This window comes from Aulonocara sp. 'chitande type north' Nkhata Bay, linkage group LG7 (genome assembly GCF_057382095.1).
Source record: "Aulonocara sp. 'chitande type north' Nkhata Bay isolate Kocher_YH1m ecotype deep benthic linkage group LG7, A_spYH_male_GT1.1, whole genome shotgun sequence".
Classification (NCBI taxonomy): Eukaryota; Metazoa; Chordata; class Actinopteri; order Cichliformes; family Cichlidae; genus Aulonocara; species Aulonocara sp. 'chitande type north' Nkhata Bay.
Window position 1 is genome coordinate 25,204,337 of NC_141350.1, and position 16,099 is coordinate 25,220,435.

At 40.8% G+C, this 16,099-nt stretch overlaps 1 protein-coding gene across 8 annotated transcripts; it reads right to left on the reverse strand.

The window, feature by feature from the left end:
* Nucleotides 1-3,560: 3,560 nt before the first annotated feature.
* On the reverse strand, nucleotides 3,561-15,972 carry gtse1 (G-2 and S-phase expressed 1). Of its 8 annotated transcripts, none has more exons than XM_086299600.1 (12): nucleotides 15,833-15,950; nucleotides 15,522-15,561; nucleotides 15,350-15,435; nucleotides 13,751-14,399; nucleotides 11,445-11,612; nucleotides 8,167-8,290; nucleotides 6,895-7,260; nucleotides 6,322-6,376; nucleotides 5,987-6,184; nucleotides 5,646-5,871; nucleotides 4,649-4,765; nucleotides 3,561-3,937 (listed from the first exon to the last, which is right to left on the reverse strand). In XM_086299600.1, the coding sequence occupies exons 3-12, from the start codon at nucleotides 15,433-15,435 to the stop codon at nucleotides 3,851-3,853; spliced, it is 2,076 nt and encodes a 691-aa protein (XP_086155726.1). In that variant the 5' UTR covers nucleotides 15,522-15,561; nucleotides 15,833-15,950; the 3' UTR covers nucleotides 3,561-3,850. The 8 variants fall into 8 exon arrangements, with proteins under 8 accessions (XP_086155726.1, XP_086155725.1, XP_086155731.1 ...); XM_086299599.1 differs by having other exon boundaries at nucleotides 8,167-8,293; XM_086299605.1 differs by having other exon boundaries at nucleotides 3,562-3,937; nucleotides 8,167-8,293; nucleotides 15,350-15,377; nucleotides 15,833-15,972.
* Nucleotides 15,973-16,099: the final 127 nt, after the last annotated feature.

A 16,099-nucleotide genomic window follows, 5' to 3' on the forward strand; every position in this document is an offset into this window, starting at 1 on the left:
ATGCTGATGCATGCTTTTATTACCAGTCGCATTGATTACTGTAATGCCCTGCTCTCTGGTCTTCCTAAGAAGAATATTTCAACTTTACAACTTTTGCAAAACTCAGCAGCTCGTGTGCTGACGAAGACCAGAGGGCGGGCCCACATTACACCGGTTTTAGAATCGCTGCATTGGCTCCCCGTGTGTTTCAGGATCGATTTTAAGATTCTTTTATTGGTTTTTAAACGTCTTAATGGTCTTGGGCCTTCTTATCTCTCAGATCTGCTTTTACCATACGAACCCTCGCGGACCCTGAGGTCCTCTGGTACTGGCCTTTTGATTGTCCCTAAAGTCAGGACACATACTCACGGAGAGGCAGCTTTTCAGTGGTATGGTCCTCGTCTGTGGAACAGCCTGCCGGAGGAGCTCAGGGCCGCAGAGAACGTACATGTTTTTAAGAACAGGCTCAAGACCCACCTTTTTAATTTAGCTTTTACTTAGCGTTTATTTATTTTATACTTATTTATTCTATCTTGTTATTTTATTATTAATTTAGGCTTTACCTAATATTTATTGATTTTATTCTTATCCATTTTTAATCTTCTTACTCTATTTATATTTATATTGTATCCTGTTCTTATTTATTTTATCATTTTACCCTGTATATAGCCTGTTGTGTCATATCTCCAGTGTTTCCTCGGAGGGGGCTCTCTGCACCGGGGCTGTGATCGACCGTGGCTGCTGGGTCTCTGGGGGTCCTCTCAGCCTGGCTGGGGGGCTCCTTTGCCTCCCTCCTGCTGTGTGCCCAGCCTGGAGGCTGCGGTCTGTGACCGGCTCCCGGTGCAGACGGCTCCCTGTTATAGTGTTTCCTCACTTGGCTCATGTGAACCCAGCCCAATTTTTACTCTTTAAGTGTGTGTGTGTGTGTGTGTGTGGGTGGGGTGAGGGGTGAGATATGTGTGTATTCACATCATTTATGTTAATGAGAGTGTGGGGAGTGAGTTGGAGGGTGGGGTGGGCTGCTTTTAACAATGTAAAGCACTTTGTGCTACATTTTTTGTATGAAAAGTGCTTTATAAATAAAGAAAGATTGATTTGATCCCATCTGGTTTGGTTTAGATGGACCATCATTTATTTTTCAACAGGACAATGACCACAAACACACCTCCAGGCTGTGTGAGGGATGGAGTGCTGTGCTAGATGGCCTGGCCTCCACAGTCACCTCACCTGAACCCAATGGATATGGTTTGAGCTGAGATGGACCACAGAGTGAAGGCAAAATGGCCAGCAAGTGCTCAACATCTCTGGGAACTCATTCAAGTCTGTTGGAAAACCTTTCCAGGTGACTACCTCATGAAGTACCTCGTGAATTTCGATAGTGTATGAATATTGAAGGGATTTATTCCAACAATAAGCAGCAAAATCAAGAGAAATAAAAGTACAATTAGTTGTAGAGACCCTTGAGCAATTTCAGAATATTTTATGTAAAACATTTATGTTTGTGTACTCCAGTGTATGAATATTGAAGCGACTTATTCCCTGCATTGCAGATATGTTATGTTTATATACCTCCCTTTCATAGGTCTCCAGGTCTCAGTCGAGTGACACCTTTGTCACTTCAAGGAATTCCTCCTCATTGATAATGAAACTGTCCTGTTTTTATATCTAAAACCATGTTCTGCCAGTCAGCTGACAAGTCCTTTTTCTGCAGTGCAACTCTGACTTTGAACACATAGTAAAGTTGATCTATATTATTATCTATGCATATTATATAAATATTTCTTCTTCAAGTGAACTTCAGGAAGCCAGGATCACTGGAGTGTTTACAACATCATTAACAAGATTTATTCCAACAATAAGCAGCAAAATCAAGAGAAATAAAAGTACAATTAGTTGTAGAGACACCTGAGCAATTTCAGAATATTTTATGTAAAACATTTATGTTTGTGTACTCCACTGTAGGAAAGACTCCACTGATTAAAAACTCAGAATCAGTTGGATTATTAGAGTTTCTGAAGACGGAGAGGTGGTGGTTCAGTAATGTGCACAGATCCAGTACTTAAGGAGGATGACGATCAGAAGGACAGGTTGATGAGGGGAGCATTGTTCTCAGTCTTGTCCTCAGGACTCCACTTGATAAGCGGAGAGCTCAAATCAATCAGCTGAAAACAACAAATGCACAGTTACAGAGCTGCTTTGGGTACAAGGTTACTGAAATCTGAAGCACCAAACGAACAAACTGCATCACAGTGAAACAAATCTGTTAAAATACTACATATTCAAAAAACCCTCATCTAAAATATTTTTGAGGGTCTTGAAAGGAAGATGTAGCCGTTACGTTTCTGTTTGACTTCATCTTGCACAACATGTTGAATTCTGGCAAAGTTGTTTCTTGACATCGGGCTGCAAGTTGAGAAAGACAGCTGAGATTAGGGTCAGAATAAACCTTCTGACCATCAACAAAAGAAAAGAAATGCTGCTCTTTCACTGGATGTTTTCTCGCTCTCTGCAAACCAAACTGCAACATTGTTGTCAAAATTGTTTGAGCTTTAGAAACTACATCCTGACTGTGAGTCTGTAGTCTTATACTCAAATATACTGCTACAAAAAAACTGAAAAACTCACGTTACCTTTTTGGAGGAATGACATCAGCACAAGTCTTAAGAATAGTTTATATTACAATATTTACCAGGTTTGATTTCCATCTGCAACTGTATGAATGAGAGTTTTGACAGACAGCGTTGGTGCAGCGGAGCAGGAAAAGCTTGCTCTTTGGAAAGCTCCATCGTGAGCATCTGCTCTTTGTTTTTGAACAGAAGTGATTTGGGCATTGCAAATTGCACCCAAAGCTTCAAGTGCAATTTCTCTGTCCATCTTGACGTTGTAGTCCTTTGCTCTGCTCACTTCTACCTGCAAGTGTTGTGATTCATGTAGAATTCGGCTTATAGGTTAAACTGCATCGTGACACCTCCTGAGACACGCTGCAGTTTACATCATTTCTTAGATAAATCAACTTTTGACTTTCCAATAGATGTTTTCATTGGAACTTCCTGTTCTTTTTTCTTGTGAAATTATTCATCACATCTTAGATTTTCACAACTACCCTGAATCTTGATACAGTCGCAGTTCTCCATAAACTACAATTACTGCCTTGCAATTGTTGCAAAAACTCTTCAGAAGCCTGCATTTCATCACTGCAAAGATGAGTGAGATTCATTCGTTTCTCATACACAAACACATTTTAGCCTAAATCAAACATTGTCTGATTTTTACATAAAACACCAGGTAACTCCAGTGACTTTTGATAGTGTATGAATATTGAAGCGACTTATTCCCTGCATTGCAGATATGTTATGTTTATATACCTCCCTTTCATAGGTCTCCAGGTCTCAGTCGAGTGACACCTTTGTCACTTCAAGGAATTCCTCCTCATTGATAATGAAACTGTCCTGTTTTTATATCTAAAACCATGTTCTGCCAGTCAGCTGACAAGTCCTTTTTCTGCAGTGCAACTCTGACTTTGAACACATAGTAAAGTTGATCTATATTATTATCTATGCATATTATATAAATATTTCTTCTTCAAGTGAACTTCAGGAAGCCAGGATCACTGGAGTGTTTACAACATCATTAACAAGATTTATTCCAACAATAAGCAGCAAAATCAAGAGAAATAAAAGTACAATTAGTTGTAGAGACACCTGAGCAATTTCAGAATATTTTATGTAAAACATTTATGTTTGTGTACTCCACTGTAGGAAAGACTCCACTGATTAAAAACTCAGAATCAGTTGGATTATTAGAGTTTCTGAAGACGGAGAGGTGGTGGTTCAGTAATGTGCACAGATCCAGTACTTAAGGAGGATGACGATCAGAAGGACAGGTTGATGAGGGGAGCATTGTTCTCAGTCTTGTCCTCAGGACTCCACTTGATAAGCGGAGAGCTCAAATCAATCAGCTGAAAACAACAAATGCACAGTTACAGAGCTGCTTTGGGTACAAGGTTACTGAAATCTGAAGCACCAAACGAACAAACTGCATCACAGTGAAACAAATCTGTTGAAATACTACATATTCAAAAACTAAAAATCTAGTGGAGTTTGTCTTTCCTGGATATTGGACTGAAGGCATGGCTGCTTTGATCGATAAATAGTCTTAAAAGGCAGCTGTAGCCATTACATTTCTTCACCTTCGCCAGCTGTAGTCACTCAACTGGGCCTCTCTTAATTTATCTTTGTGTTTTGGAGCATTATTGCTGAGACATCCAGTGGTGTAGTTAACCGTGGTTAACAGTGTCACTTGACAGGTGAAGTTAAGGGCAGGTGAAAGTAGCCATTACAGGAATTCTCTCAAAAATTATTGAGTCTACTATGTGGTACAGGTCATAAATGTGTTCTTCAGTTAAGGTGAGAAAATTTGGTGACAAACAAATGATTCTGTATTTCACTTTACAGGTATGTGGCATATCACTGATCACAGGTTAAAAAATTAATAATAGTCGGTGGGAAAAGTGAGCATTCAAACAATAACTGAAAGCACCATTAACTACTCTCTTAAAATTCCAATTAAAATATCCCAATAATTCTTAATGGGTATATGAACAAATTTAAATAGACTGATAGATTCTAAAAAGGACTTGGGTGTTATCCCCAGATGAGGTGAAAGTTACCTGAGCTGCACTGCAAGTCTGATTATTGGTCCGGATGAAGTCAGGGGTGTTGGTCAAGTCAATGAGCAGCTTCTCTTGAGGAGGCAGGGTGGGTGGTGGAAGATCCAAAAGGAGAACCTGAGCAAAAAAACTGAGTGTGAGATGATCATCTCTGAAGTTGCTCTGCAGCTCCAGCAGATCAGACTGAACAAGTGAAGATGCAAGAGATGCAATGAACTTTGAGTGTGTGGCAACAATTCATTATAATTTTTGTTGTTTTCTAAACCATTATGAAGCAACTTATACAGCTACAGAGCATCTGAATCATCTGGTCATCTGTCAGGCTCCAAATCATTTTAACCTCAAAGGAGTCGATAATAGAAGATAACCTGGTATTAAAGCAAAAAAGGAGACTTGTGTAGTTTAACCCTTTGATCTCATATGGTGATATAACCAGAGTACCAGTGCTTGTTCCTGTTATGCGCTGGAACCTGAACATGTGGAGGAAACTTTGGCTAAAGAAGAAGCGTGTTAAGGTCTTGGAGTGGCCTAGTCAGTCCCCAGGTCTTACTCCCACAGAAAATCTATGGAGGGAGCTGAAGGTTCCAGTTGCCAAACATCAGCCACGAAACATTAATGACTTTGAGAGGATCTGCAGAGAGGAGTGAGACAAAATCCCCCCTGAGATGTGTGCAAAACTTGTGGCCAACTACAAAACAGGTCTGACCCATGTGCTTTACAACAAAGGTTCTGCCATCAAGTACTAAAGTGTGTTTTGCAAAAATCAAATACTTATGTCCTTCATGAAAATGCTAATTATTTTTTTGGAAATGCACTTTTCTGGATTTTTGTTGTTATTGTTCTTTCTCTCACTGTTCAAATAAACCTACCATTGAAATTATAGAAGGATCATTTCTTTGCTAGTGGGGAAAATCACAAAAACAGCTGGGGTTCAAATAATTTTTTTCCCTGATTATAACTGTTGTATTATGATGGTGTATACTGTGTGACCTCTGACCTCCTGTGTCTTGCTGTTGCTGTCCTCTTTAAGCTCCAGTTCAATCAGGTTTTCATTGGGCACTGATTCATCCAGAATCAGTGCTCCAGGATCCATGGGCTCTGATTGGTCAGTCTGTTGGTTGTTTGAGGGTGTGGTGGTAGGGGGATCATCCTCTAGACAGAAGGGCTGAATTTCAGGTGCATCAATAAGCTCCTCCTCCTCCTGTGCATTGGTGAGGGTGGGGCTGTGCACACACAAATATAGACACAAATAAAGAATGACACACCTGCATGTGAAGACAAAGGAGCAACCAGGTGATCTGCAAAGGACCAGTTAGAAGGCAGCCTCTAGCATCTTACCTACAGCTGTGCTGCTTGGTATATGAGGTGGGGACAGAGTCAGAGAGGGCTGGAGGTTTGGGCGTTGGAGAGGGAATGAGTGAAGCCTTGCGTCTAACTGGAGTGGGGAGGGCAGAGGGGCGTCGTGGCTTCATCTGCAGTGACTTGCATGTGATAGCAGAAGGTGTTAGCGGACCAGCAGATGGCTTTTGAGGAAGACTAAAAGAGAAGGAGTTTACAGTATCACTGATCTGTCAGGTAACATTCAGCTCCAACATCTCGATCAAACACTGAAGGAACATAGAACCCAGCAGAGATTTAACAGTGTCAGGAATTATATGTGTACTGCCATCTACCTGTCCATGCCGTTAAGTGACATCAGCCTCTTTGGCTTCAACACCTTTGAGACATCTAAAGACAAAACAAAGACAGTGAGACAGACATGTCAGAGTGTGAAAAACTGAAGCTGAAAATCTTGCTTTGAACTCAAATCAAATTAACAGTTTTCTCAATGCATGTTATTACTGCAAGGCAAACACCTGACAAAATTAAAGAGAAAACCCCATCAATCAGTAAATCCCCTACAAGTAGCACTTAGAAAGGAAGAAGCCCTTTCAAAGCCTGGTTTATAGTCACTACACTGGTTGTTGCAAAAAAACTAACATCACCAAAGCCATGTAACTATTTATACTGCCACTGAGAGCACGCTGATCCATCAGTGTCACCAGTGAAGAAAAAAAGCCCACATTAACAATGGTAACTCAGCAAAAGCCATCAAAAAGGGAAGGAAAAAAAAAACTAAACAAAACAAAAACTGGATTTTTTTTTAACCCCGAGACAGAAGGTCAGTTTCACTCAATTTATGAGTTAGATGTTAGTCCATTATTTGTCATGTCCAAATATCTCAGAGTTAATCATCACTTTCTCACCATTTGCATGGTGAACACCTTTGCCTCCTGTGCTTGGTGTAGGTAGGACCACCGCCTCAGGTTTAGATTTGGCCTTCGGTCCGCTCTGCAGCCGACTTGTGGAGGTGGTGAGGTTGGAGGCAGGTCTTTTGGGGGGCGTGGCTTCAGCGCTCTTGTGAGGAGTGGATTTGGCATCATTGCCACTCTCCGCCTCAGACAGCTTCTTGGCCTGTGTCGATATTGAGCGGCGGCCAGCGGCAGTGGAGGACACCGACTCTGCAGCACTGTAGATGGTGGACCTGCGTGGCCTGCTGAGGCTGTTCACTTTGCGGGGTGCTGGGCCAGTGGAGCTGCTCAGATTCCCGTTAAGAGTAGACTTCACCTTGCCTGAGAGCAGCAACAGATGGTGAAACAGGGTAGATATTTAACCATTTAGCTGTACAGTAAATCTTTAAACGATCATCCAAATAAAACCTTCGCACGTACTCATCCAGGACAGAGATCAAATCATTTTCAAGCTACCAACCAGAACCAATCTAAGCTAGTTGGAGAGAACACCTTATTGTGTTTACATTCCAATTTACTCTGACCTAGAGGACCTCCCTCCACAAGCCTATTTATAGCACTCATCCTACTTCAAATGCTGCATTCAGATGTACCCACCACATGTAAACTCAGAGTGCAAGTTGTCTGAAATCAAATGTTAACCTTTTGCAGTCTCTCTGTTTTAGTGTTGTTGCACTGTGTTCTAGTGACTACAATATCAATTCAGGGGATTTTAGAGTAATTCATGCTTCCATCTGATAAAAAGCTTTACGGAGATATTCTTTCCAGCAGGACCTACATACAGTGCCAAAACCACCAACAGATGGAGCCTGAACTTCCTTGCGACAATACCTCAGACTGTCTATGAGATATTTAAGAGGATGAGAAACAGTCAGCCCAAAAATTCAGACAAGCTTAAAGCTGCTACAATAAAAAAAACCTGGGCTTCACCAAAGCCTCCACATCACAGACTGATTCAAAATCTTTTTTCCCCAATTATTATTATTATTATTATTATTATTATTAATACTAATAATACTAATAATAATAATAATAATAATAAACGTCTAATAATTTTTGACGATTTCAGATTTTCATGAGCTAATGATAATTAAAACATAAATTTTAAAGCTTAGCCTTTTGAATTAAACTAGAGGAAAAATGAGATCTCACAGTATTCCCTTTTTATTTAAAAAAAACAAAACATACTAGCATGTAGCTCCTGTTACCATTGTGCAGTGAGCATACCTTTAGCCGGGGAAAGAGAGATGCTGGAGTTGAAGCTGGATACAGAGGAGGATGATGAGGACGTGTTCTTTCTCCTGGTCTGAAGACGCTGTGCTTTCCCACCTGACAGGTTCCTCACTCCACTCTGCTGGAAGGAAACACAATCATGACCAAAACAAATGAGTGATTTTACATATTTATCTATGTTTATCTTTTATATGTAGTCTATGGGTCAGACGTAACCTTTGTTTACCTTCTACAGACATTGCAGTGAGTTTGTATTTTAAAGGTCTTTCCTTTGAATTGTTAAAAATGACCTACGATAATTCTCAAACATAAAAACGTCCTGTTAATAATAGAGATGGCACAATATCACTTTATGTCCGATACCGATATCTTAACTTTGCATATCTGCCGATAACGATATGAAGCCGATATAGTGTATTTTTTTTAATCAATAAAACTGTTTTTTATAAATATGTTGTTGCATTTTGTACAAGTTCATATTGAAGTTTTAAAAAACAACAACACTAAAGCTATTCTGTTATACTTGTATGCAAGAAACACACTGCACCCAAAATATTTTATAGTTCAGCAAAACTGATCAATCTAATAAACTTAAAGCTGCACCATCCTCCCTATTCTGGTATATTAAAGAGTACTTAGCAGAAATATTAAACAACCTAATTAATAGGGTTGCCAACTCCCAGCAAAAATATTAGAGAACCACCCCCCCACCCTCCACCTCACAATGCTTAATCAACTTTAATTTAATGCACATGTAAAACAAATGCACAGAAATCAATTATTTTTCTACAATATTTATATAGATTCAACATCTTTCTTCAACAGAAGAAAGATGTACTATAGCTTAGTAGGATGTATATTAGATTTAATAGTTACTATATACAATAATGGATTTCTATACATTTAATCATATGACCACTTTGGTCAGATAATTATTTATTAAAAGTTAGTCATTTTAAATGAAATAACAAAGAAAAGTATTTCTTTGTACCCCCCTTTCCTTGTTAATGCCCCACCTGGCCCCCCTGGCAAAACTTTGCTAGACCCACCCCTGCACAGTTACCAGCTGTCAGCTACGTAAAAAAGGATCCTGGTGTTATTTGTCTCTCAGAAACAGTTCATAACTTCCCTTCAACTCATTCATGTCACCTAAAAGGTAAACCTGTTTCTCCATCACCTGTTCAGCTCTGATGATTCAGTAAGGACATCTCCTGGTTTCATCTTCATGTTTCCCTCTCACCACATATCCAAACCGATATCATGACCAGCAGCTTTTACAGCTGTGGCTCCAGCAAACATCATCTGATACTAGAAAGTAATATTAAATCAAGTTTAACAACAGCTGATCAAGCTTAAATGTGCAGCTGTTGTTTATCCACTGGTTTCCTCTTTCTGGTGCAATAAATAAACAAGTAAGACGGGACTTGCGACAGAAAAGCCGATCAGCTGATCATTGATCAGTTTCATGATTGAAGTAGCAACAGGAGAGAGAGGGGAGAGAATGAAAGAAGAAGAGGCAGCTGTGCAGCAAAGACAGAATAACTCCTGCCTTTTTTTGTGCCTTCCCCCCCCCCATTCTAGCTGAAGTACGGGACAAATTGCTTCCTTTTCGCCTCAATATGGAACTTCGATGGCCAGTCCAGCTGTGGCTCCATATATCAGTTGTTAAGCTTAATGTGGAAATACTATGCAAACATTCAGAGATGCACTTACACACTTTACTTCTCTGGGATAGTTTTCTCTGAGATGAAATGCTGCGGTTTGGAAGCATGTAGCGAGGCGCCAAATGCTCCACCAGACCACCGACAGGTCTCGCAGACAACAGCCGCTCTATCACGTGACACATACTGCTCCAATGCGCTGAGCTGGGTTACGCCAAGCAGCGTGTTTTGTGAGGTGATTTTGTGATACTTTGCATCGGATTACTTTTTTTTTTTTTTTTAAATCTCTCTCCGATATCCAATCCAGTAATTTAGGTCAGTATCAGACCGATACGATACGTAATATCGGATCAGTCCATCTCTAGTTAATAATACAGCAATGTTATTTTAATTCATCCATCCATTCGCTTCCGCTTCTCCTTTTCAGGGTCGCGGGGGGCGCTGGAGCCTATCCCGGCTGTCATAGGGCTAGAGGCGGGGTACACCCTGGACAGGTCGCCAGTCTGTCGCAGGGCCATCACACAGGGACAGACAACCATTCACATTCACTCGCACATTCACACCTAGTGGCAATTTGGATTATCCAATTAACCTATCCCCACAAGCTGCATGTCTTTGGACGGTGGGAGGAAGCCGGAGTACCTGGAGGGAACCCACGCAAACTCCACACAGAAAGACCCCGGCCTGATGTTGGAATTGAACTCAGGATCTTCTTGCTGTGCGGCAACAGTGCTAACCACCGTGCCGCCCATTATTTTAATTAAGTTTTCAAAAAAATTGATGTTTTCATAGTAAAATGCATTAAAAATATAGAGGAGTGGGCACTGGTTTGTGGAAGCTGCTATGTTGATCATGACTACAGTGGGCGAGGTGGACATCTGTTCCTCCTAATCGTGTTTTATGTATGTGGCTATAGACTGGCCACACCCCTTATAAGTTACTTTTAATTTAAAAATCCTGAATGGCTCTTTCACGATATCTGACAATTTAACATTTGTACATGTGGATAATCACTTTCTCCTCCTCCTCCCCTGCTCTCTTCTCCTCCCTCATCTCCACCTCATCCCCTTTTCCTAAACTGAAGTCAAAGCTTAAAAATATCCTCAAAAACTCACCTCAGTATTGCTGAGGTGTTGCAGTATTGCTGTACTATTTATGGCCTCCTCCAGGGTAAACAGACATGGAAACATTGACAGCAGAGGTAAGCTGATAGCCTACTCACTACATCTGAATGGCAATGACAGTTGCTTGTCATACAGAGGCCACCATAGCTAGGATTATGCATTTGAATTGGTAGGGGTAAGAAAACAAAATTCATTTGAATGCAATCTACTGACATCTAGTGATGAGATTTCACACATTCTTTTAATGATTCATAGTTAAAAAGGCTATGCTATAAAAAAAAAAATGGGGGAAATATAAAAAGCTTGACTCAGATGCTTCTACATGACTCCTATCAAAGCGCTTCAGCTCCATAATTATTGTTTTTTGTTAACCTCATTTACAAAGTGAGAAATAAAGTCAGCAGGTAAATATCACTCAAAGTAAACGTAAATGTTTTTCCCAATCCGAAAACACTGCACTGAACTATTTGAACATGCAGACAGTTACCTTTACCTTGGTTGGCCGAGGAAGTGCACGTTTTCCCAACAGACTGGAGTTGAGGGAGCTATCACTGATGTCAGAGGCCACGCTCGCTGAATCTGAGAGCAAATCCTCAGACGACTCCGCCCTTTTAGGGGGACAAGAAGACGGGCTTTGCCTCCAACTGCCCACTGCCTGAAACAGGTAATAGGTAACAGATCATCTGTAATCTGTTGATAGGGCGCTTTTAAGCCAACAACTTCTTACTAAACTATCTACACACAAAATAAAAAATTTAATAAAAGGAGAAAAGCTCATATAAAGTCAGTTCTGGTTGGGTTTCTGTTTATTTTATTACATTTGCTTCCTGGTTAGGAATCTGTTTCATCTATTTATTTTTGCTACTTTAATAAGTCTTAAGAAGATTGTAAGTTTTTCTAGGAAGGATCACGTTATGAACTGGTTTAATACAAATTTATTACTGTATTTTCACAACCATAAGGCGCACTTAAAAGTCTTAGATTTTCTTCAAAAAGTACGGCGCGCCCTATAGCGCAGTGCGCCCTGTGTGTTGTAAGGAGGACGTAGTAGAGAACACCATGAGAACGCTAAAGGGTGAAGTGTGTGCGTTGACTTTATTGCACATACCTGTATAAAAGAACAGGTATGTGCGTTATGCAGGACATCGTTGTTTTAACAACCCTGAAAATGGCAAAGAGACACGCTTACGAAGCACAGTTTAAACTGAAGGCCATCAGCTACGCGGAGGAACATGGAAATCGAGCAGCGGCGAGAGAATTTAAGGTTAATGAATCGATGGTTCGCAAGTAGAGGAAGCTGGAAAACAAGCTCCGACAGGTCAAGAAGACGCAGCTGAGTTTCCGCGGACATAAGGCGATCATCGAGCAAAGAACGAGCGGGAGAAGCGTTTCGACGGTCACCATTCGGCTAAAAGCAGTTTCACTTTCACTTTTTATGAAACGGTGCCATTTTTCCATCCGGACCAGGACTACGGTAGCGCAGCAACTTCCAGCGGATTATAAGGAAAAGCTGGCCATCTTCTGCTCCTACTGCAGCAAACACATCGGCGACAAACGCATCCAGCGATGGATGACCGATGGAGACCACAGTTTCACCAAGAGTGGAAGGCAGCGCCGGGCGAGTTACGCCACAATTTGCCAATGGATTGTAGCTGCTTGGGCTAACATGGCTGCTGGCACTGTTGTTCGAGCTTTCGCAAAAGCCGGCATCATTTCCGAGGAGCCGCACGGCACGGAAAGTGACTCTGACAGTGAAGACAGTGAACCTGGCATGTTTGATGGAGATTTAGCGCAGCTGTTCAATTCAGACACAGAGGATGAGGACTTCGATGGGTTTGATTGATGATAAAAATGTGAGTACCAAACTTTGTTTTGCTCCTGCTTTATTTTTAAATACGCACACTTGTATGCTTGTGTGTTGTTGATGATGACGATTACTGGTAATAAAAATGTGAGTGAGGTACCGAACTCAGGTTTGCTCCCGCTTTATTTTTAAATACGCATACGGTACTTGTATGCGCCCTATGGTCCAGTGCGCCTTATGTGTGTGTTAAATACAGTAATGGCACACATAACTGAGACTGCGCCTTTTAGCACAGTGCGTCTTATGGTCGTGAAAATACGGTAATCTGTTATGTAACTGTAACATCACACTTGCATCTATTGAATGGTTTCTTTAAAACAAAAGGTAATGTATAAATATAGCAACAAGCTTTTTAAAACAGGAACAGGAGTGTTCAGTTCGTATCTTTAAGTATTAAAGGTGTCAAGTACTTATTCGAAAATGCACCTTATCCATTTTAAAGAAATTCATTGGAAATGTTTACAATCTTTTGTTTTTTTTAAATGTTGCTTTTTAAAAGCATGTTCAACAAAGAAATCAATCATAAACATTTTCCATGCAAGGAATAAAGCAGAAAATAAATACTGCTTGTATTCTTCGGGCATTAAAAATACCCCAAATACCCACGATTCTGTCATGGAAACTGCACGGGCTCAGGAACACTTCCAGAAATTATGGAACCATTTGCTGTCCCAAATCCAAAGTTACATTATGCAAGGAGGAATACATATGAAGACATGATCCAGAAACGGCGCTCTCTTCTCAGAGCCAAAGGTATACAGAGAAGCCTTTAATGTGACACGCTTCCACACCGCCATGAAAATGTAGTGGAAGTGTGGGAGGAGAGGCGGGTTCGGAGAAGACTGATTCAGAGAAAGCCTATTAGGTATCTGTCAAAGGCTGCTTCCAGAAAACAGCGATACTGGGTGAATTAAAAACTCAAATCTTACTCTGTTGGGTGGTTGCAGTTTGGTCTTTTCCACTCTGCTCTTGTTGGTTGAACAGGAAGTCACTGGAATGGTTGGTTTGCTCGGCAGCACAACAGCAACACCTAGTGCAGATTTCCCTCGAAGTGCAGTTCTGGGCTGAGCTTTGGCTTGGATCACAGGGCTGCAGACGCTGAGTCTGCTTTTTGAAGTAGGGCGGGTAGACGAAGCTGGGGTGATAGTGGGGCGGATAGATGAAGTGATGCTGGAGCCGCTGCCTCTCTGCAGTTGGCGCTGGATGACGGGCGGCAGCTGCTTCAGTGGACTGTCCTGCACACAGAAGGTCTGTCGTTTGTTTGGGCTGACTCCACTGGTGGTCTGAGCAAGGAGACCAAGTCTGGTCTCAGCATCCTCGACAAACTCCTCTTGCTCAGTCATGGTGTCCATGGTCACACTGGTGGCGTCTCTGTTCTCATCGTGTGACACAGTGCTCTGCAGCTGACTTGCTAGTCTGTGGGCTTCCTGACACACAGCCTCCAGCTGTTCTCCCGTCAGCGGGCTCCAGGTTATGCTATGGTTCTCGAGGGGAGACGCCACATTAACGGAAACACACTTCTCTTTATGACTGACTGGACCAACAAACACCTCATCTTCAGCTTCATCACCCCTAGAGCTGTAGAGCACAAGGACATTAGTGCATAAGTCACAGCAAGAGTAACAAACAGTTCACAGCAATTAAACTTTAAACATCAAGGAGCTGACTACACACAGTTTTAAAAAAATAAAGCATTTCTTAAAATAAAGCAAGAGTGATGTGGAGCAATCGTGTCATGCCGACATAACAAAAGAAGAGAAAAAGAGTTCAAGTTATTACTAAAATTAAATTTGGAGCTATAAAGGCAAAACCAAAGTAAACTTATTTTGCTTTAAATTATTAAGATATATTATGCACTTAAGTAGTTTGAATTAGAAATCACACGCCCAAACAAACTTTAGAGGGATTTTTTTTTAAACCAATAACTCAAGGTCTAATATGATACATTACAGAGCTTACATCTAAAATGGGTGATGGTATTGAGGGTATCCTTAGAGAAACTTGCATGTCCACGTCAACTGCCATCCTGCCCGGCCAGCAGGGTGATGACAATACCCATCCGCATTTTACAGTTGAGGGTTAAAATGCGGAGTTCCTTGATGGTTTTTACTCAGTTAAAACTGACTTTTAAGATACCTCAGGATGTTCAGAGTTTTGCAAAAGTTGTTGACATTCACTTAAACTTATTTACAGTTGAAGACAACAGAACTATTGGGACACATGTTGTTTTACTAATTTTATACTGTTCATTAGTTTTAATGGTTGTTTTATATTCTTGTTAGTAGTTTATTACTTTCTCAATTTGACTTTTTGTGTGGGTTTGCTCATTTCAGTTTAGTTTTCATTAGCTTACATATTGTCCGTTATTATACTGTGCTGCAGATCAAATCCTGCATGTAAACCTTATTAGTGCAAGATCACATGTCAAACACGTCTTCTGGATGTTGGCAGCCGGACAATCAGAGGACGTTGTGGGAATTTAAATGCGGAAATAAAAGAAAAGTGCGTGACTGAACTCCTGGCAGTACCTCGACAGAAACTCTCTTTGATTTTTACCTGGCAGGCGACAGAGAAACATCAAAGTCAAACTTCTCATCAGGCAGAAAGAACACATCTACTGAGACACAATCAAAGTGATTAGTGATGAAACGCTTAAAAACACACGGTACGATATCTGACGGTCACTGAATGCTTACTCACCGCTGTTAGCTCGACAGTCCATCCGTAAGCTTGTTCGTCTCTGAAAACAGATCAGACGTGAAGATTTACTATCACAATAGCCTAAAAACATTCAACTTTACACCAACACTGACAAACAGTGAAACCAGCGAATTTAGAAACGACCATTTTGACTATCATGCTAACTTTAACGTTAGCTCTTTAGCAATCCACCTATGTCAAACAATAACGGACAAGAGCGTAAAACTCACAATTTAAAGATTCATTTTCGATAATTTTATGGTCCAACAATTTCCATGGAGAAAATGTTTTATTCAAGTTAAAATACAAACCTCTATTTCCTCCGAAACCTCAAAAATCTTTTTTGCTTCGCATTCAAACAGCGACGTGGAAGCAGAGAATTTCACAAATAATTCAAATCTGCTGCGCTGCGTGTCACGTGACTCACAGATGCGCCACTATTGGTTTAAAGACTATGACGGAGTCTCCGGTGGCGTCCTGGGGATTGTAGTCAAAAGCTAGCTAAAACTTGTGCCTGAACAATTTCCATTTACCATTTATGATTTTGCTTGATTTAAATTCGATTTTAAAAATTAGTA

What these genes read in the sequence shown, in the direction of transcription:
- gtse1 (XM_086299599.1), bottom strand. Translation starts at nt 15,435, where the DNA reads ATGTGTTCTTTCTGCCTGATGAGAAGTTTGACTTTGATGTTTCTCTGT. An exon ending in CAAAGAGAGTTTCTGTCGAG is followed by an intron (nt 14,400 to 15,349) that starts GTACTGCCAGGA and finishes TGTGCTCTACAG; the next exon opens with CTCTAGGGGTGATGAAGCTG. An exon ending in CTCTCTTTCCCCGGCTAAAG is followed by an intron (nt 7,261 to 8,166) that starts GTATGCTCACTG and finishes TGCTGCTCTCAG; the next exon opens with GCAAGGTGAAGTCTACTCTT.